Below are 21133 nucleotides of genomic sequence, written 5' to 3'. Positions count from 1 at the left end.
GGGGTGCTAGACCCCCCCCTTAATTCTCTCCTTACAATTTCATTTTTCTTTTTCTCCCTCCTCCTTCAGCAAGGGGACTGTGTGATCAGCAAAGTCCTGACCTTCGACCTCACCAAGTACCCAGATGCCAACCCCAACCCCAATGAGCAGTAGCAGTAGTTCTGCCCTCCTGCCCTGTCTGGATCCCTAAGCTGCCCCTCTCCCAATCTCTGGATACTTGGCCCCCAACTTTCCCCTACCTCCTGTCCCTGTTTGGTTTAGTCATGGGATTTAGGCACTGCTGTCAAGCATGAAGAGGAACAGAGGTGATGTTAGGTCTGGAGCAAAAATTCCTGAGCTACAGGGAGCATCCTGGCCTTTGGAAGGAGGTGCTGAGCTGAACTGAGCTGAACAGGGCCATCTGTCCATTCTTTCTTCCCTCCCCCTGCCCTGCCCCCTGCCTTCCCCTCCCCAGGCCCCCCTCCTGTCACCCATAATCATGGGTCCCTTGGGCCTCTTGCATCTTGCTTGTGTGTGGGTATGTATGTTTGTATATATGTGTCTGCGTGTGTGCATGTGGGTGTGTTAGCACAATAATAAAGATTGGAGATTCATTTTAGAAGGAGCCTAGGCTGAATTTGATTCCAAGAGAGCTTAGTATGACAGCACTCCAGAGCTGAACAGAGGTATTCAGGACCTCATAGGAATCAGCCATGTGAAACTGCCCTCATTTCACTGATTCGTGTTTTCATTCGTGTGTTTATCAGACATATATCGAGTACTCTCTGTTTGTCAGGCTCTATTCTCAAAATACAGAGCTGAATCAGACATGATCTCTACCCTCCTACTGAGGAGATGCAGTGGGTTCATGATTTCTCATAGCTGAATTTTATGTATAGGTACTTTGAATCTGAGATGAGGATGATCACCTCCAGGCTTCCTGGAGAAGGTCATATTTGAGCTGAACCTTGACAAATTGGTAGGATTTGCTTGGGCACTAGGAGCAGAGCCTGGGCTCTGGGGACAGACAATTGTGGGTTCTTGTCCTTTTTTTAAGTCACTTACTAATTTGATGTTGAGCAAGTCATTTGACCTTTCTGTGCCTCAGTTTCCTCATCTGTAAAATGGGGCTAACAATATTACCTACCTCATAGGATTTAATGATGTCAAGCTCCTCACTGGGGGCCTTATCCCGGCTTGGAGCCCACTAGGTGCCGACCCCTCAGAATATAAGCCTTCTCATACCTAGTCCCCTGAAGGCTCTGATCCCAATTATTAGGGACAGAAAGAGCCTCCAAATCTGGAAGATGCTGGATGCCTAACTTATTGAGGAAGTTCCAGGGCACCAGTGGGGTTTACCTGGTAAGTGAAGGACCTAAGGAAGCCTATAGCTTCAATCGTGTGTGGTAACCAGGTGCCTGGGCCCCAACCTGGGTTGTGAGGAAGTCGGGGAGAGGTAGCCTGAGTCATATCCCGGACAAATGTGTGTGAAGTTCCTTTTGGGAACTAACCGTGTCAGCTGTAGGGACCATGCAGAGGCAGCAGAGCCTGCTGCCATGAGGTCAGCCTTTGCTCATTCATGTACACTTTAAGACCATGACCTTGTCCTGATTGTATACTGCATTTTTGTTTTTTAAAAGTTAGGTCAATTCTGATCACTTAAGTAATGCATGAATCCATTCTCTAAGACGTTAGATTTATAAATAAAGGTAGTCTCATTTGACTACCATTCCCCATCCCCACCTCTAAACTGCTGTTGTGTGTGTTGTACATCCATCTAGACTGTTTTAAGACTTTTACATATATCAGTTGATTGAAAATTGTTGTATATTTAATACAAATGGCATATTGAGTCATTCTACAATTTGCTTTCTTCACTTAACATTTTTGAGATCTATGCATGTTTTTGCTAAATGTAGATTCAATTCATCCTTTGTAATGGCTGTTTAGAGTGCCATCATAGGACTCTATCACATCTTACTCCTTTCTTTTGTGATAGTTAAGACTTTTCTCTGTTTGCTATTACGGAATACTACACAGAAACAACGTGTGTGTGTGTGTGTGCGCGTGTGTGTATGAGTTTACCTAGGGTTGCTTCCTAGGTTGAACTGCAGAGTCACAGGCTATTTATATTTTTGTTTTAAATAGATACTTCCAAATTGCCCTCCTGTACTATTTACTCAATATTTTTCCTGAGGTTGTCTTAGGTGTATAACATTGTTACCTACTTCAGTTTCATCCTAGGTAGTGATACCCGTGAAACCATGGGTTTGATGTGCTAATTACGTATTTTTCTAATACATATTAAAAGGCGTAACTCAAATTTGTGTTCAACCAAAGAAGTCACATACCTACTACCAGTGGTACATGTGCTATAGTTTAGGAAATGCTGGCATATCTGAAAGAGCACAGACTGGAGTCACCCTTGTTCAAATCCTAGCTGTAGAAACTTCAGCTCGTCACTTCACCTCCCTGAGTCTCAGTTTCCTTGCATAGAAAAGAGGTCATATGTGCCTACTTTGCTGCAGTGTAGGCAAGATGAAGTGAAATATGTTTGAAGTAATTTGGCTGGCAAATCACAGGCCTTTAAAGGTAGCAGTTGCTATTCTCCCCACTTTACAGTTGAGGAAACTGAGGCCCAGGAAGGTTAGATGACTCAGCTTCCAGATAATAGTAAGGGTTTGAACCCTGGCCCTCCGATTCAGTCTTGTGCTTTCTCCACTGCGAGGATGGTTATCAACCTTGGCTGTGCACCGGAATCTCTTGTGAAGCTTTTCCTTTTTCCTTTTTAAAAATCAAAGCAATATATACACTGATGAGAAGGTGAAATAGTACAGAAGGGCTTATAATAAAAAACAACTGTTCCCTGCTGCACCTCCACATCCAAAAAGATGTGGAGCTCCTTGCTCTGGTCCCACCTCTGAAAGTCTAATTCAGTAGGTGTGGATAATAATCTGGATAATAATCCTTACCTCACAGGGTGGAAAGGATTTGAAGACATGCCTTGGGCTGAAGCCCTGGCCCACAGGAACACAAATATGACAAAGGACTTAGGTCCTGGGGATCAGATAGGTGAGAGGCCTTGTCCTACAGCCTAGTGGTTCAATGGCAGAGCCTAGACTTAACCAGGAGGATCCCTGTGCTTGCCCACTGTGCCACACTGCCTCCTGTCATCACAAGGCAACGCGCTGAGTGAAGGCTGTACTCAGATGAACGCCAACACCACAGTGTTGCCAAGAGTAGGCTGCATCCAAATAGAATCTCTAGGGCTAGTTGGAGGGCACTAGGCTGACTCCCTTATACTCTGGACCCAGTAGCCTTGGTCTAGGGAGTTGAAGAAAACTCCATGGCAGTGTTTACCTTTAACTGGGCACTTCACTCTAGGAATCACATGTTGTGCGCCAGGGACACTAACAGGAGTCTAATATTTACCCCGCCTTTGAGGAGCTCACTAGTTGGGGGAGGCAATTCATAGAACAGCCTTTAACCATACAGTGTGATAGCGCTCTGATGGGAGCATTGAAAAATGAGTGTCTAGCTTAAACATAGAGGTTCAGGGAAGGTATCTTCTAGTCTAGGAGATGACACCTGAGCTGCGTCTCAAGAGACTGGTAGGAATCACCCAGTTGAAGTAGAGGGAATTTCCAGGTAACAGAGACAGTATGCACAAAGACCTGAAGGCAAGAAATGGCAAAACAGTTCTGAAATCCTGAAACAAGGTTTCCTGAGGTGGGGAAGAACAGCAGGAAGTAAAGCTGGAGCCAGATTTTTGAAGAGGGTAGTAAGAGCCCAGTGACAGAGTTCAGATTTACTTCCTGGGGCAGTGTGGTTCCCAAACTGGCTGTGCGCCAGAGACTCATGGAGCATCCCAGACCCCAGCCTCTAAGCGTTCAATTTCTGTAATGGATGGGGGCCTCAGGATCTTGAGTGTTTAGAAAAGGCAGCACGTGACTGTAAGGTACAGCCAGGTTTGGGAACTGTAGCCTGTAGGCAGTGGGGGAGCCTCGGAATGGTTTTAGGAGACTTTGGGTCAGATGAGAAATTAATAAACCTTTTTCTGGTCAGCCAGTGTGGAAATGGATTAGGTCAGATGTGCATGCTGTATGCTCCCAGACCTGTGGCTTCCCTGTTGCTCAACTATTGGCTGTATTGGCTTGTTTTGTCTCTGAATAAACTAAAAGCACCACAAGGATGGACCTGGGGTTATCGTGCTACTGGTATATCCCCAGCAAAAAGCACAGTGCCTGACCCAAAACAGGCACCCAATAGTTTTTGAGTGAGTGAATGCGTGAATGAATGCACTTGTCAGGGAAAGAATGGAGACAGGGAGATCAGTTAGGAAACTATTGAGAAGACTAGGAGGACTACTCAAGTGCAAGGGCAGTGAGAATGGGTTGGAGGCAATAAAAGTGAGCTATAAAGGGAAGATGATGAGCCAGACTTGGTGACTGATTATTGGATGTGGAGAGTGACTGAAAGGATAAATGAATGTCCATCAGTAGCCCACATTCCTTACCCTATCCCAGTCATTCTTCTCTTTCCTCATCCATCTAAGTCAGAATCTCCTTCTAGCCTCAGCAACTGGAACTCCTCCCCCAAGTTAGTTAAACATTCTGTGTGCTATGTGGTCCGCCCCCCACCCCAATCTCCCAGCCATTGATTCATTCATCCAATTCAATAAATCTTGGCTAAGCACCTCCTGTATGCAGTGAGGCTCTTCCAAGCCAGGACTCTGACTCCCTCTTTCCTACCTCAAGAGATGTTTTTGAGGGCTTCCCCAGGTAAGACTCCCATCCCTTAGACTGTAACCTAAAATGAGATGCCCAGATGTCAGACCTGTAAGGGAACTTACAGACTTTGTCCAACTCCCTCCTGAGGCCCTGGGAGGGGAAGGAGCCTGCCCAAGGTCCCATTACTAGAAACTGTCAGAGCCAGAACTGGAACCTAAGTTTCTTTTCCACATCACCCCTAGAGTCTTGATCTCTCCCATCACAGATCAGGACAAGCAGAGGTGGCCAGGGAGAAGGTGGGACTTAGGTTGGCCTTGAAGGTCAGTGTACTGGACAGGCTGAACAAGAAGCTTGCCAATTGCACTGCCCCCTTCTGGAAATACTCAGCAAACCTGCCATGCCCACAGTCCCTTCTAAGGGGTTTCTTAAGCATGACTTGCCATGCTCTGTACCATGTGACCTCACAGTCCTGGCCACAGATGTTTAGTTTGGGATGATATCTGACTCAAGGACAACCAATCTCTAGGCCGCAGCCTATGAAGTGGACTGATGTAAGAACTCCACCTCATAGGGATGGCCTTTATCAAATGGCCTCCAGGGAGGCTAGATGTGAGGCATTCAGAAGTGAACAGTTAATTAGAATTTAGTGAGAAAGAAGTGGTGGTGGATGAGGGGTGCCGGAAGCGAAACAGCAAAAGCAAGGAGAAAGCTTCAGGGACCATAGACATTTATTATCATGAGAACATGGGGCCGCAAGGTAGCAGAAGCCATGAAGCAGCAAGACAACAATGGGCCAAAAGGACAAAGAAGCCATGAAGCAATAGGAGCCACAATGTAGCAGGAGCCACGAGGAACAGAAACCATGAAGCAGAACCCTGAATCTGAGATCCACAAAGCAGCAGAAGGCTGGACAAGATCCATGAGGCAACAGAAGCAATGAGACTCTAAGAGCCACAAGGTAGCCAGGCAGCAGGAATCGAAGAGGCTGCAGGATTTACAAGGCAAGTAGAAGCTACGACACAGAAGCCCTGGATTCATTGAAACTGAAGCCCTAGAAGCCAGGAAGCTGCGGGAGCCAGGAGGCCCAGAAGCTGCGAGGCCTCCGAAGGCCAAGAGCTAGAGAGGAGGGGAGCAGAGTTAAAAAAAAAAAAAAAAAGGTAGTCAGTAGCAGTAGGAGGAGTATAAATACAGCCAGAAAGAAGTTTGAGTCACCATTTTGGGAAGCACTAGAGAAGGGAGCAACAGATGCCTGCAGCTGAGGGGGTGATGAGATAAGCCAGGCTCTAGAGCTGCTTTGGATCATGAACCATTTTTGAGTTTCTGTTCCTCCATGAGGCTGCCTGTGTAGCTGTTTTTGTCTTCCTTATTTCCCTGTGAATGCTTCAATAAATCTCCATCACTAACCTGAGTGTGTGTGTTCTTGTAATCTGAAAGAAGTGAACATTGTGGTGTGCACTGTAGATGGGTGGAGAGCAGGGCACAAGAGCCTTCCAAGTGGGTCTGAAACAAGACACAGATGGGAATTCACTCTTCCTCGCATACCCTCACTAGCACAGGCACTTCTCATTCATTTACTTACTGGCTTCTTTTTCTCGTTCATTCATCCATTCATCATTCCTTTGTTCACCTATTCGTGCATACCTCATTCATTCACTTCTTAACTTATTCACCCAGGCTTCAGTATAAGCATTCACTCATTTGTTTGCTCCTTTGTTCTTTCCTGGATCCACTTAGTCATCACTTTTGCACCCGTATGGTCAGCAGGCATACTATGAGTTCCTGTATCATGTGAGGCCCTATGCTAAGTTCTGGGGATAAGATATACTCCCTCAATTCTAGGATTCACAGTTTAATTGGGGACTCGGATGAGTAAGCAGCTAAGTGCACCAAGGGCAAGAGATAATGCAGCAGAAATCTAGATGAGGCAGAGAGAGAATGTAGGACCATTCCTATGTGGGGTGGGGCAGAATGGAGGGAGTACTCGGGAAAGCTTTTATAGAGAAGGGGGCACTTGAACGGAGTCAGTGTTTACCATGTAGAAAGGGGATATGGAACATTCCAAGTAGAGGAGCTGCCTAAGCAAAGTTATGTGAAGAGTATGGAAGTACATGGGTTTTGGGGGAGGGGGGAGTGGGTATTGTCCCATGCTGTGGAAGATGTAGAAGCCAGGCAATTGAGCTCAGTTTTGACCCTATCAGCAGTGGGAAGCTGGAAAGGTTTGAAGCAAGGGAGTGACAGTCAGATTGGTATTTTAGGAAGATCACTCTGGTAGCTGGCGTGAAAGATGGTTTTAGGCATGAAACACCCAAACAGTATACTGGAAGAAAGAACGTGTAAATGTCATGATTGGAGACATGAATGAAGACTTGAGAGTCCCTGAAGAGAGGAAAAGTTCTCCCAGGAGACTAAGGAATACTTTTTAGAGGAGGAATTTGAGCTGAGCCTTGAAAAATAGGGAGGATTCCAACTGGTGGAGATGAGGAGTGAGGGCTTTCCAGGCCTGGGAGACGTGAAAACAAGCAAGGATGTGGGTGTAAATATGCAACTTCAGGCTAATATCCCAGTTTGGCTGCAGCAGAGCTGTGTTTAAGGGAGAGGCAGGAAGGGAGACTAAGTTTCCCAAAGTTTTTTGTATTCTGCCATTGGGTCTGCAGGTACAAGGGAATTTGGAGGGAGGGCATAAGTGGTGGGCAGGAGTGTCCTTTTTCTGTGTTTTTCGAAATTAATTTTAAATGCATGTTCATTTTAAAATAGAAGTAATGCGTACATATTTAGAAGACAAGTCAATAAACTTAAATCAGTACATAAGGATACTGAAAAGTAAGTCTACAGCCCCACTCCCACTCGACTACTTCTAGTTATTTCTTCTGATTGTTATCTTCATATCTAAATGTTATGCTATGTTAGCATTTGTCTCTCATCAATTTCAGACATTAACCATTGGCATCCTGTATGACAAATGAGGATTTAGATCACTTACACCAAGTTCATCTCTTGTCTTCCCTGCTTCCAATATAATTGAGTTTCTGTACTAGATACTTTTCGGAATTTAAGTAACACCTTTCTTTCCTTGTCTGTGAATTAGAGACAATATTTCTTGACCAGAACTTTGTTAGGTAAGACTGTCTTCTTTTTTCCCCCCTTCTCTGCTGTCAACCTCCCCAACTTCTGCCACCTGGTCTTTTATATAGTCAAAGTTGATAACATTTAATTCTACAATCACGATTACAATTTTTTGGTATGTTTATTGCCAATAGTTTGATAGTTTGATTTGAAAAGTTGAAAACCAATAAGGAATTGTTGTGACAATAATTGGCTATAAATAAATTATGTGCAATTAATGTGGCTATAAATATTTGTTCATTGAGGAAGCCATTTAATGTACTTTTTATGACTTTTCCTTGTTTCTCATTTCTCCCTCATGTTTCTAATATTCTTTATCTTTCACTAGTTTAATTTATCATATATTCCATTTTTTCCCCCTCAAAATCCCTCTTACATGAAGTATTCCTTCAAGCCTACTTTTTAAAAATGTTCCTCCTAAGAGACTTTCTTCCTGGACCCCTCTATACTCTTCCTTAGATCTGGACTAGTTGCTCTAGGCCTGATGCATGGCTGTCATCTCAAGAGTGTCCTTCACTGCTTTCCTTGGTTATATCCACCATTTGCTGGCTCCCAGGGTTTTTTGTTTGTTTGTTTGTTTCCATTGTCTTGATGGAGCACATCCTCAAGTAACTTTCTCAGAAAAGTTTGTAGAGGTAGACTTCCTGAGTCTTTGCATGTCTGAAAATATCCTTATACTTGGCTTGTTTGAGGTTCAACATCATTTTCCCACAGAACTTTGAAGATATTACTCTACTGTCTTCTAGCATCCAATTTTGATGATAAAAAGTCTGATATCAGTCTGAGTCTCATTGCTTTATAGGTAGCTTTTCCCATATCTTTTTTTTTTCTTTCTCCTTCCAGGATCTCAATGACACAAATGTTAGATCTCTTGTTATAGTTTCACAGGTGCTTAAGTTTCTGTTCACTTTATTTTTCAGTTTATTTTCTGTTTTTCAGATTGGGTAATTTCTATTTTTCTATCTCCAATCCAAGTTCACTGATTCTTTACTGTGTTCTCTCCATTTTGATGTTAGCCTATCCATTGAGGTTTTTTGTTTAGTTATATTTTTCACTTCTAAAATTTCCATTTTGTCTTCTTTTTATCTTATGTTTCTTTATCTTCTTTATGGTTTCTATTCATTTGTTTTAAGCATGTTTCTAATTGTACACTGAGGCATTTTTATGATGGCTCCTTAAAAACCTTTGTCAGATCATTTTTAACATCTCATGTGAGTGTTGAAGCCTCTCGAGTGTCTTTTCTCATTTAAGTTGAGATTTTTTTGGTACTGTTATGATGAATAATTTTCTGTTGAAACCTGGGCATTTTGTTTCAGCTTGCCTCCTCAGACACTGTTCCAGCAGTGAGAGAGGGGACAGTACCTCATTACTACCAGGTGGGTGTGGAAGTCTAGGATCCCCACTCAGTCTCTGCTGGCAAGCCAGAAGGAGGGTTTCCTCACATGGGAGTTCCAGCTCCCTACTCAACCTTCTCTGAGAGCACCCCAGCAGGAAGGGGGAGGGGTGACTTCTCAGCCAGTGAGGGTACAAGTCTACGCTCCCCACTTGGCATTTCACAGTTTTTTTTCTGTGGTATTTGGCTAGAGTGGAGTGGTTATTATCTAACTGCCACCTTCTCCAGCACCAAGTCTGGGGTGTGCGAGTCGAAAAGCAAACTGAAGGAACTCACCACCATATCACTTTGCTACCAAGGTCTCCAGGCTGTTTGCCTTCTCTTCACCTTTCTGAGTCTTATATGTTTATATACAGTGCCCCAGGATTTCAGCTGCACTTGGGAAGAGGAATAGGGGAAAGTATTTCTCCATCTACCTCCCCCTACCCCAAGCTTTAAATAGTCCTTTAAAAAATTATATTCTTGGTGTTATGAAATTTTATAATTATGTGTTTAGGTTTGGGTATTTGTCATTCATTGTGCTGGTCACTGGTTAGGTCCCTTCATTATGAAGTTCTTTATGAAATTCTTTTATTTCTTTAATATGTTCCTCTCTTCCGTTTTCTTTGTTCTCTCCTGGAACAGCTCCTGAATTGATCTTTTGTAGTTTTTAATCTGGTCTCACCTTCAATTTCATTCCCCCTCCCTCCCTTCCTAGGTCTTTTACTTTTGCTTTTGTTTTTGGGAGAAGATTAACTTTATCTTCCAACTCTTCTGTTGAACTTCTTTTCATTTTGGCAATCACATTTTAAACTCTCCAAACATCCAGTCATGTTCCTTCTCCTTTCTTACCGCATCCTGTTCTTGTTTAATGGATGTACTAGTATCTTGAATCTCTATGGGTATAATAGAGGTATTTTTCTATTATTTTCCTTTCCAAAAAATATGTTTCCTTTGGGATTTGTTTTACTCTGTTTGCTTATTTTGGTCTCTTTTAATTTGCAGTCATTTCTCAAATGCCTGGTAATCCATGGTTGTATACTCATATTTAAGAATGTAGCAATAACTATCTGATTGGGTGCTCTGTGTATGCGGGGACAGTGCTAGGTGACTGGTGACTTTCCTTCAGGATGATTGGAAGAGAACTGACTGCTACAGAATCCCTGAATAACAGAATGCAAAGGTCTTTCCTCTGAGGTTGTTCAGTTTCCTTAGTTAAGAACCCTCTGGTTTTGCCTAATGGGTAGACACCTGGCTGCTGTAAATTGTACACGAGGGGGCGGGTTAATGGTTCGATATACAACCTTACAATTAATCTCCCTGTTTTCAACCCAACATCTCACCCACACTTTACATTATACCTGTCATTGTTAAGACCCAAGACTCTCCAGGCCTCTGCAGAGAAATATCAACTCCTTCCTCGGTGGCATCATCTCCATGCATACTCCAGGCTATGGCTTCCTCCACCATGCGCCATCAGTTGCCATTCCTCCATTACTTTCTATCTTCCAGAAATGTGTTGAAATCTCTCTTTTGCTGATGGACATGCTTTCATTCTCTTCCTCATTGTGTTTTTATACCTTTTTTAAAAAATCCCTTTACTATCATTTTAGCAAGGTCTCAGGTGGGAGTGGAGATAAACACATGGTAAGTCTGCCATCTTGACCTGGAAATCTAGTCTACTTACAACTGTTTGTTTTTAATTTTTCTGGTAATTATCTTAATATCTCTAAATAATATACAGGTTTTTCTATTTATCAACTTACCACTTTTAGGCATTTTCTGTTGACTTCCTGCTATTTAAATCAGCCACCTACCCTCCTCCCATGCCCTCAGTATGGCTCTATTGTTAATTATATATCCTCTATTCCTTGCCTTCGTACCTGCTGCTTTCAGTTTCTCAACTTCTGTCATTTATACTTTTACTTTTATATTAATGAGATTAATAACACATTCTGGTCTGTAACCATAATTAAGTCATCCATACTTAGCTGACAGGTCATTCTAAATGTTTAAAGTCAATAAATTGTTTATGTTATTATAATTATGTAAATGTTGTTCCCTGAAGCTCCAATTAGTATACTAGGATTACATTTCTTTTCTTATGCAGTTTTTTTTTCCTGGAGTTTCGAATTGCCTTTCTTTTTTCCTTGCATTGTCTGACTTTATCTCCTTCTTAAATTGTTCCAAATTCTCAAGGAAAGTATAAAATCATTTGAATCCCCTTTTTTCCCAGATACCTTCCTCCTGGAGCCCTCCGTCTTCCTGCTCCAATTTGGACTGATTGCTCTGTAGGCCTGCAGCACAACTGTCATCCTGGGACGTCCCTTCATTACTCTTCTGGGCTGGACCCAATCTTTCCTGGACCCCATATCTTCCTCTTTCTTAGTTTACTCCTTTGTAGTGGACTTTGTGGTTGTTTTCCAATATCCATTCCTCTCCTCCCCCATTGTATAACAACTATACAATCTGAATGGCATTAACCCACTGCCAGCTCTAGGTATAGGCCTTTATTGGTAGAAACCAATCTGAGTAATCATGCCCCGTTGCCACTGTGATGATTGGTTCATAGATGATCCAGTCACGCTGAAGTTTAGGACTTTTGTTCAGTTTTTGAGGGAAGAGGTGCCCTGTCTTCCCTTGGATATGAACAAAGAAGCACGTTGCCTGGTTGCTGCTCTTGGCCATCTTGTGAACATGCAGAAGGCCTACCTGAGGATGGAGCTGACAAACGGAGGCGGCAAAAGAAGCACCGAGAAATGGAACTATATTCCTGATCATACCGTGCCTAAAGTCTGCCCTGCCTACGGACTTACCAGTTAAGTGACCCAATAAATTACATTTATTATTTAAGCCAGCTTGAGTCGAGTTTTATGTTGCTTGCACCTGAAAGAATTCAAACTTACACTTTATGTGGTCTCCCTTTAGAGAGGGAATGAGTGTATTTTTGGTTATATGAGGCACTATGTTAGAGGGAAGCATTTTTGTAAGTAAGTTTGGGAAGAAGGGTACATATGGATGTTGGACAACCAAAAGAGTGAACTCCAGTGGCTGCCTAGCATCTAAATCCTCATCCTCTTTGGGAGATTTCACCCTCTCCTGTGAGTCTTGGTGGGAAGCAGAGCTCCATTTCCTACTGTGGAAACTGAAGGAGGTCAGAAACTTCCTTTCCCTGCCCACGAGGCAGCAAGGGCTGAATACTGTCTTCATGGCTTTGAATCTTGGGTCAGAAGTACAGGGGAGACTGGAATATACAAACTTAACAGAAGGATAATAGATTAGGGGAATATATTTGCAATGTGCAAAACTGGCAAAGATTAATAACTAAAAAAAGAAGATTGTAAACCCAATAGGAAAATGGGCAAAGGATAGGAAGACTAACAAAAGGAGAATCTTGAATTTATACAATGGGAAACTTGAATATATTAAGACATTTTCAGCTCTGCTAATAATAATTGCTACAAGAATGGCAACAGGTAGAAAGTTGGGTATTATCAGATGCCGATGAGGATGTGAGGACAAAAGGAAAATCATGGGTGGGAGCATAAACAGAGACAGGTACTCCAGAGACTAATTTGGCAATACCTCCCAGAGTTCAGTATGTGTAGACCATACAACACAGCAAATGTACTCCTGAATATACCAGAAAAATATATACCTGGGAAATTCTCCCCCAGGTCCTTAAGGAAATACAGCTGAGGTTGTTTGTTCTAGCATTGTTTGTGGTGGTGAAGAATTGGAAGCAATCTAGGTGTCCATCACAGATAAGCAAACTGTGGTATCTTTATAGGATGGAAAATATAAAATGATCAAAAGAAATGAGCTAAATTTACTATAGTGGCACAGATAGATCTCCAAAGCCTAGTGTTGACTGAAAAGGTGAAAACAGAATGAGACCTACAGCATAATACCATTTATGTAGTTGTAAAACAACATTATTTTCATGGATGTGCATATACTGAAATAAACATCTGGGAGATGGATTGGAAGTGTATATACATGAAATACACCTGAGTAGCTCACTGAGGTAGGCAGTAGAATTGGAGTGGGGATGGGAACTGAAAGGGAAAAGAGAGAATATAATGAAATAAAGCAAAAGAGAGGCCTTGGATTAACTTAGGAAAACAACATACCATGGACTGAAGAACATGAGTAACAACACAATGCCAACATTGACCACAAATCAATGAGAACGGACAGGAGGATGGCCAGAGTTCATCTGTGCTGGCAGGACAACATCCCGGGACTCCAGCTGTGGGGATAGTGGGACCAGGAGCAACATTCTCACCTGGCTGTTCCCACAGTGTGGCCTTAGTTGTAGCTTTTCCTGCCCTTTTCCCCAGATTTCTGTGAGCTACGTGATAACCTTGTAATAAATCCCTTTTCTGCTTAAGTTAACTAGAGTCAGTTTCTGTTACTGGCATCCAAGAATCCTGACCGAGATACCATGCATTTCAGTGAAGAACATCCTCAAGTAACTTATTAAGGAAGGTAAAATTTGGGGTCTTTGCACATCTGAAAATGTAGCATTATTTTACCTTCATATCTGAGTGATAGTTTGGCTTTAGAATCTACATTCAAAATATTTTTCCTTCTGAATGTTGAAGGTATTGTATTTAGTATGTAGTGTTGCTGATTAGATGTCTGGTGCTAATATATTCTCATTCCTTTCTTGGCAACCTGTTTTCTGCACTTCTGGAAGCTTACTACCCCCAGCCCCCTATTTCTCTCCTGTATTTTCTCTGTTCTCTCATTCTAAATTTTTTTAATGTTTTATTTATTTTTGATACAGAGAGAGACAGAGCATGAGAGGGAGAGGTGCAGAGAGAAGGAGACACAGAACCGGAAGCAGGCTCCAGGCTCTGAGCTAGCTGTCAGCACAGAGCCTGACGCGGGGCTCGAACCCATGAATGTGAGATCTGACCTGAGCCGAAGTCGGAAGCCCAACCGACTGAGCCACCCAGGCGCCCATCTGTTCTCTCTAGACCTTGTATTAGTTGGGTGTTGGATCTCCTGGATGATCATCTTTGTCTTTTCTTTTTTTCTCATATTTTCTGTGTCGTTTTTTTTTTTTCTCTGCAGTCGGGGACATTTTCTTGAATTTTTTAGTTTAGTTTCTTTATTTTGGCAGTCATTTTAAATTTCTGAGCACTCTTATTCTCCAAAGGTGCCTTCTTCATAGCATCCTTTAATGGATGCAATATCTTTCGTGCATGTGTGCTTAATAGAGCTTCACTGGAGTCTTGGGGATAACAGATGAGAATTACCAAGCCAGGAAGGAAAATTGTAAATGGATGATCAGATATTACCTCTCCAAGAAAATGCCACCCATGCCCCTCTGAATGAGGCTGTGTACTGGCTGTTCCTTTCCTTAGCCCCCAGCACTGATACTGTGTGTGGGCAAGATGATCATCCAACAACCAGATAGTTTTTGGCTGTATGCTCCTTACCCGAAGTTCAGATCTCTAGCGCTCACCTTGACATCAGAGAGAGAAGGTCGCTGTTCTGTTCCGCACTCCTGGGCCAACATGAGACGATCATAGTAGTCAGCAGCTCATTACACAGACTGGATTGTTTTTTTTAACATTAAATAATATATATAGTAGAAACCACAATCCAGTCTAGTTCCTTTTTACAGTCTTTTCTTCAACAGGAGTCAGCAGCAATCCACGCCTGCAGATCTCTCGGTGTGTTCCAAACCGAGCATCTTCTGTGAGCAAAGGCCTGGGCAAAAATATGCACACACATCTCTCAGGAGTAAGTAATTTTCAGGGCCAGTCCAGTTCAAACTCATGTTTGAGATAAAAAATGAACTCTGTGGAAGCATAATGCTGTTAAAGTACACTCAAATTATGTCACTGCTCAGAACATTTAACATTTTAATCAGAGTGGATAATGTTTGCTGAATGCTCACTCTGTACCTGGCACTTGAATTACCTTCATTTCATGAAGAGGGAAATTGAGATTCCCAGGTGTGACTTGCCCAGGGTCACAGATCTAATAAATGGCAGACAGGAAATTGCACTAGGACTGTCTAACCTCAGTCAACCCTTTTATAACTTCTGCACAGCACTGTACTGCTTTCTACCAGCCATGTTACTGCTGATGGTGGTAGAGCAATTTTCTCTAAGATCGGGGGTGGATTCCTGAGATACCTTAGTCTAAGTAACAAGCTTGTTCTGGTAAGTTTGCTTCCAAGGTGAATTGATGTCCTTTCCTCTGGAGACAAAACTGCTGCCAGCTTCTATTTTTTTTCCCTAATGTTTTCCTTTCATGGAAACCATAACACTTCTAAATTTTAATTTTTCATCAAAGTAACACTTGCATATACTTTAAAAAATACAGTGGTGCTGAAGAGCTCATAAAAAAAAACAGCGATCTCTGGGTTTTCTCCCACTGCAAGTCCTACTTCCCAGAGGCAACTGCATTAAATGATTTTTACCAGCTCTGGCTGTTTCTTCTGCCATTTACTGCTCCCAACCCCCTTCTCCTTTGTCGTCTCCCAGTCGGAGGCTGAAGAACCAGACACTTTCTTAACCTCCTTGCAGCTAGAGATGGTTATGTGTCCCACTTACGGCCATGAGAAGTTTGCTGGAGAGAGGGGATTCTGAAGAGGCTTTTGCTTCTTGAGACACACATAGCTGACGCTGTATCTTTCCTTCTCTTTGCCTTGACTACAGTTGTGCTGCCTGGAGCCGTGACAGCAATCTTGTGACTGTGAGGAGATTAGCATGAGGATGAAGATACAACACATGAAGGATGAAACAGAGCCTGGCTCCCCGATGGCCTCACTACACAGCTGAACCTGTGCCACACTTATGTTAATAATAAATTCACTTCCTGGAAAATAAATAAATAAATGAATGAGCAAAGCCATATGTGTTTAAGCCACTGGCAATTTGGTTTTATTTTACTTGTAGCTGAAAGGATTTTTAACTGAAGGACCACCATGCTCCTATAAAACATGTTTATGATACTATTTCTTTTTTTCCTATTACAGTATAGTTGACATACAATATGATATTGCTACCGTTTCTTAGCAATTGAAACGTTATTTCTTGACAACTCATTATAGTAGGAGAGGATATTATCTCCCTTCACACACATATCCCTATATCCTCTCCCTTTACTTTTTCGTTTAAATACTTTAAAAAACTTTTTTAAGTTTATTTATTTTGAGGGAGAGAGCACGAGCAGGGGAGGGGCACAGAGAGAATCCCAAGTAGGCTCCACCCAGTCAGCACTGCGCCCAACATGGAGCTTGAACTCAAAAACTTCGAGATCATGTCCTGAGCCGAAACCAAGAGTCAGATGCTTAATTGAGCCACCCAGGCACCCTGGCCAATATGTTTATATCCCAATTTTTAGTAAATCAGTAGTTGCTAAAGAACCAAGAAAGGTACTATAACTACCTGGATTTATTTTGCTTTTTGTATATGTGTTTCTGAACTTTATAATTGATTGGTATTTTTTTCTTTGCTTGAGATAGGCACACTCTTAGTTTTTCCCATTGGCTTCATCAGTCTGTTCATAAACCAATTAGCATGTTTTTCACAAATGTTCCAGCCTGTCACCTGTTGACTGAAGAAGAAACCAATGGGGTACCTGAGTGGCTCAGTCAGTTAAGTGTCCAACTTTCACTCAGGTTATGATCTCACAGTTTGTGGGTTCGAACCCTGCGTTGGACTCTGTGCTGACAGCTCAGAGCCAGGAGCCTGCTTCAGATTCTGTGTCTCTTTCTCTCTGCTAGTTCATTACTCCTCTCTGGCTCACCTGTGTATGTGTCTCTCAAAAACAAATAAACATTAAAAAAAATGAAAAGCTGATTGGTTGGGAGCCTGAGTAAGAGGCAGAGATTGGCCAAGTCCACCACTAGACTTTCCTTTAAGGTGACTGGGATGGGCCCCACACATTCTACTGGACTCCTAAGTCCAGAAAGTGGAAGTTTTGTTCTGGGACTGATTTCTTTAAGAAACCCTCTGGATTTCAAGTGTTGATGCTTGGCTCTTTTGATTTCTACCAACAAACATGGGGAAGGGCAAAGGGAGGATGGGGGAGTCAAATGTTTCAACACATATTTTCAATTCTTCTGTCAGGGGCTCTGTACTTCATGCCTACCATCAGGATAGCTCTTATGTGCCAGAGTCTCACCAGGATTTTGCAGGGTAGACCAGGGCTCTCCTTCATGAGTCCCCCTCCTGCATGTGGGCTGTGTCTCTGCTCTTCCTTGTCCTGCCTTCTCAGGTACCACCCTTCAAGCCCCTTTCTGCTTTCCAGAAAGTTGGTGAAATCTCACTCCTATTGATGGGACCTCTTCCAGCTTTTTTTTGGAGATGTGGGTTTATACATGACCCTTTTCCTCTTATTTTATAGGGTCTCAGGAATTAGAGGAGGTAGATGTGTTCCACCTTCTTGAATGGAAGTTAGAATCTGAATTTTTAGCTGCCTCAGATTATTTAGATATGCCCCAAGTGTGTAGGCCAACATTTGTGAACCACTAGCAATGGAAAAAGCCTGAGTTTGGGAATCTGATGAATTTGAGTTTGAATTCTGACTCTCTGACCTCCTTACTTAAGTCACATCCATGGGCCTCAGTTTTCTCCTCTACAAAATGGAAATAATAATGTCTATCTGAAAGAGTTCTGGAAAGATTTTCTTAGCTACTGTGTGTAAAGCATCCAACATAGCCCTCAGCAGACAGAAGGTGTTCAAAATAGGAGTGATCACTCTTTAATGGGAGCAAGTGGGAAATGTGATTGGAAAGATTTGAGCCAGGTTTTAGGAGAGCCTCATACAAGATGTATTCTTGTGACACTGAGGAGCCCTAGCAGGCTTATGATCAAGGAAGTCACTTGAACCCGAAGACTATGCCAGACAGATTGTTCCCTCAGTCTGGTGTGGGGAGGGAGCAAGAAGCCCTTGGACCAGCAGCTCTTGGGTTAAAATCTTCGTCTGCATCTGAGTTATTTGTAACTCGTTGTCATGGCAACAAGTTTGGCAAGAGAGCCAGTACTGCAAGCTCCTGACAGTAGGGAGGGGAGGGCAGTGGGAGAAGACGGAAGATTTGGAAGGGAGGTCGTCTGTGACCAGCGCCTCACTCCTTTGATTTGTTTGAAGGATTCTGTTGGAGATGAAGGTGAGGATCCTCCAGGGAGAATCACTGGACATTGGAGAGTCTCTTGCTCAATCTCCTGATATTCCAGATGTGAAAATAAGCCCAGAGAGGTCCAGCAGCTGGCTCACTGCCGCACAGTAAGCCAGGGATGGAAACAGGACTAGACTTCTTAAAAAGAGGACACAGGGTCATAGAACTGAAGCATAAAAAATCCCGAGAGGGCCTTTGGAAGCATTTCGTCCACCAACACACCCATGCTTTTATCGTTGTTGTTCATATGGGAGACCTGGTACCCAGAGTGAGTGAGAACTGACTCAGGGTCATACAGCAACTTAGGTGCTTACTTGAGATGAGAACCCAGAGGCTGTAGGCCTCCCAGGCCTGGGTACTACCTGGGAGAAGTGGCTGTCTTGGATTCATGATTCAGAGAGGCTCTTCACTGCTGACTGCCAAGATACAACCTCCCAGGGTAAGATTCATTTTGAATGGCTTGGCCTCTGACCCCCTCAAATCCAAGATGCATGTGTTTAGGTCACAGTTCCCTTTCCCACACACCTTCTGCAAGTATGTGTTTCCCACTGCCAGTGACAAAGCTGTTGCATAAATGGCAGCCCAGCTGCACCCCACCCCACCCCACCCTGAACCAAACCCACCTGCCACATGCCTCCCTGTCCAAATCACTCACAGGTTTAGGAACTTCCTGGACATTTTTTTAATGTGATTCATCCCTCACAATTATCATTCTCTACCTCCGAAGTTAGCAGGTGGAATTCTAGCCATATTTCTTCCTTCCTTCCTTCCTTCCTTCCTTCCTTCCTTCCTTCCTTCCTTCCTCCCTCCTTTCCTTTCTCCCTCCCTCCCTCCTTTCCTTTCTCTCTCTCTCTCTCTCTCTCTCTCTCTCTCTCTCTCTCTCTCTCTCTTTCAGTAGACTCCATGCCCAATGTGAGGCTTGGACTCATGACCCTGAGACTGAGCCAGCTAGGCACTTCCAGCAGGTGGAAAGCTACAGAACCATAGGAAGATAAAATGACTGGCCCAAGGCATACGGTGAGTCTTAGCCTGAACTCTTCCTCATCCAAAAAGGTGTTTCTGCCCTTTCTATCCCACAGAGTTTCTCCCGCCATTATCTTTGCCTTAATCACCCCCTTGGCACTTACACAATATGTTTGCCCTGTGTCCTCTGCCTTATGTGCAGCCCAAACACCCCTGCTCTCATCAGAGCCAATCCCTCACCAAGTTCAGCTGATTCTCCTTTCTGTCTCTCAAATCCGCCTTTTCTCATCCTCTGCCACTGCCTTGCTGCAGCCTCAACATCTCTCATATGAATGAACCCAAGTCTATTCCCTAGCTCCCTGCTTGAAGACTAGCCTTCTCCAACCTACTATTTTGTACACCGGCAATGAGAGAGCAGTGATGCAGAAGCCAACATACGGCTTTCTTCCTTTATACCCTCTCCACTAGCATTAAAGTTCTAGCTCCCTGTTTAGTAATTAAAGCCATCCACAGTTCTGACCACTGCCAGACCTCTCCAGCCTCATCGCTTGCCACATTTGGCCTCACACGCTGTGCTCTGACCACTGAACTATCTACAAATGGTTACTACAATGTTACAGGCACTATCTTGTCTAGGTGTCTTTCCACAGAAGGCTTTTACACTGAATTCCCAAACCTGATGAGCTCACATAAAGTGTGACTTCACCCAAACAGCCTACCTTGATTCTCAAATGGGACTGGATCCTCTCCTCTGGGCTCCCACAGCCCCCAGAGCTCCCCACTGTCAACCCCTGTGTGGAATTGATGTCTAATGTTCTCTCTCCCAGCAGATCAGAAGTTCCCTGAAGGAACTCTGTCTCCAGCAAAGCCCAGCACCTGGAAGGTCCCCAGAGGAAGGGTCAGAGAATATTCATTGCATACATTCAGGTGCATGAAAGGTTGGATGAAAAATGGAAATTTGGTTCAGCCCTGTGGTTGCACGCTCTTGCTTCAAAAGGCATGCCAGACATTTGTAGGAAAGTAGATGGACTTCGAGGGTGTCATGCTAAGCGAAATAAGTCAGGCAGAGAAGGACAGATACCATATGTTTGCACTCATAGGTCTAACAGGAGAACAGGGGAAACCTAATGGAGGACCAGGGGGAGGGGAAGAGGGAAAGAGAGTTGGGGAGAGAGAGGGACGCAAAACTTGAGAGACTATTGAATACTGAAAATGAACTGAGGGTTGAAGGGGAAGAGGAAGTGGGGAAAAGAGGTGGTGGTGACAGAGGAGGGCACTGTGGGGAAGAGCACTGGGTGTTGTATGGAAACCAATTTGACAATAAACTATTAAAAAAAAAAAAAGGCCTGCCAGATGTCACTAGTTCCTGGCAGGTTCTTCTTGGCTCCAGGGCATGGTTTCTCTGAGAGGCGGTGTGGAGTGGGTCAGCTGTTGCAGGGTGAGGCCAGCCAGCCAAGTCCTGAGCCTGAAGATGAGTCATGTTAGAAGAGAAGGGGAGTGATGTGAGATAGAAAGTGAGGGTGGCCTCTGAGGTAGATGCTATCATTTTTCCTCCTCTTTATAGGTAAGGAAACTGAGGCACGAAGAGTCTTAGTCTTAGTTGACTTGCCAAAGCCACACAGCTAAGTATGGTCATGCTGGGACTCCCAACTCTGATCAACTCCAAGTCGCCTTTCACCTTGTCCCCATCTCTCCCAGGATTCACTTTGGACAACAGGTTTGTAGTAGTGTGAATGGTGGAGTCGTGCCTTCAGCCTGGGTCTTAGGGAAACAATTGTCAAGGCAGAAAAAAAAAAGAAGCAATCACACCTACAGTGACCT

At 43.5% G+C, this 21133-nt stretch overlaps 1 protein-coding gene across 6 annotated transcripts in view; it reads left to right on the top strand.

The window, feature by feature from the left end:
- Positions 1–16091, top strand: part of SMC1A (structural maintenance of chromosomes 1A) — a 47131-nt gene extending 31040 nt beyond the window's left edge. For 2 of the 6 annotated variants that reach the window (XM_029931073.1, XM_029931071.1), the window contains one exon: positions 70–6117. In XM_029931073.1, the coding sequence (XP_029786933.1) occupies positions 70–153 (84 nt within the window). In that variant the 3' untranslated portion in view covers positions 154–6117. Of the gene's footprint in view, positions 1–69; positions 6118–11440; positions 13696–15884 lie in introns of those variants that run through there. The other 4 variants (XR_003905179.1, XR_003905177.1, XR_003905176.1 and 1 more) reach the window with 4 other exon arrangements.
- The last annotated feature ends 5042 nt before the right edge of the window (positions 16092–21133 follow it).

Source organism: Suricata suricatta, chromosome X (genome assembly GCF_006229205.1).
Source record: "Suricata suricatta isolate VVHF042 chromosome X, meerkat_22Aug2017_6uvM2_HiC, whole genome shotgun sequence".
NCBI lineage: Eukaryota > Metazoa > Chordata > Mammalia > Carnivora > Herpestidae > Suricata > Suricata suricatta.
This window is presented reverse-complemented; position numbering and strand designations above follow the sequence as displayed.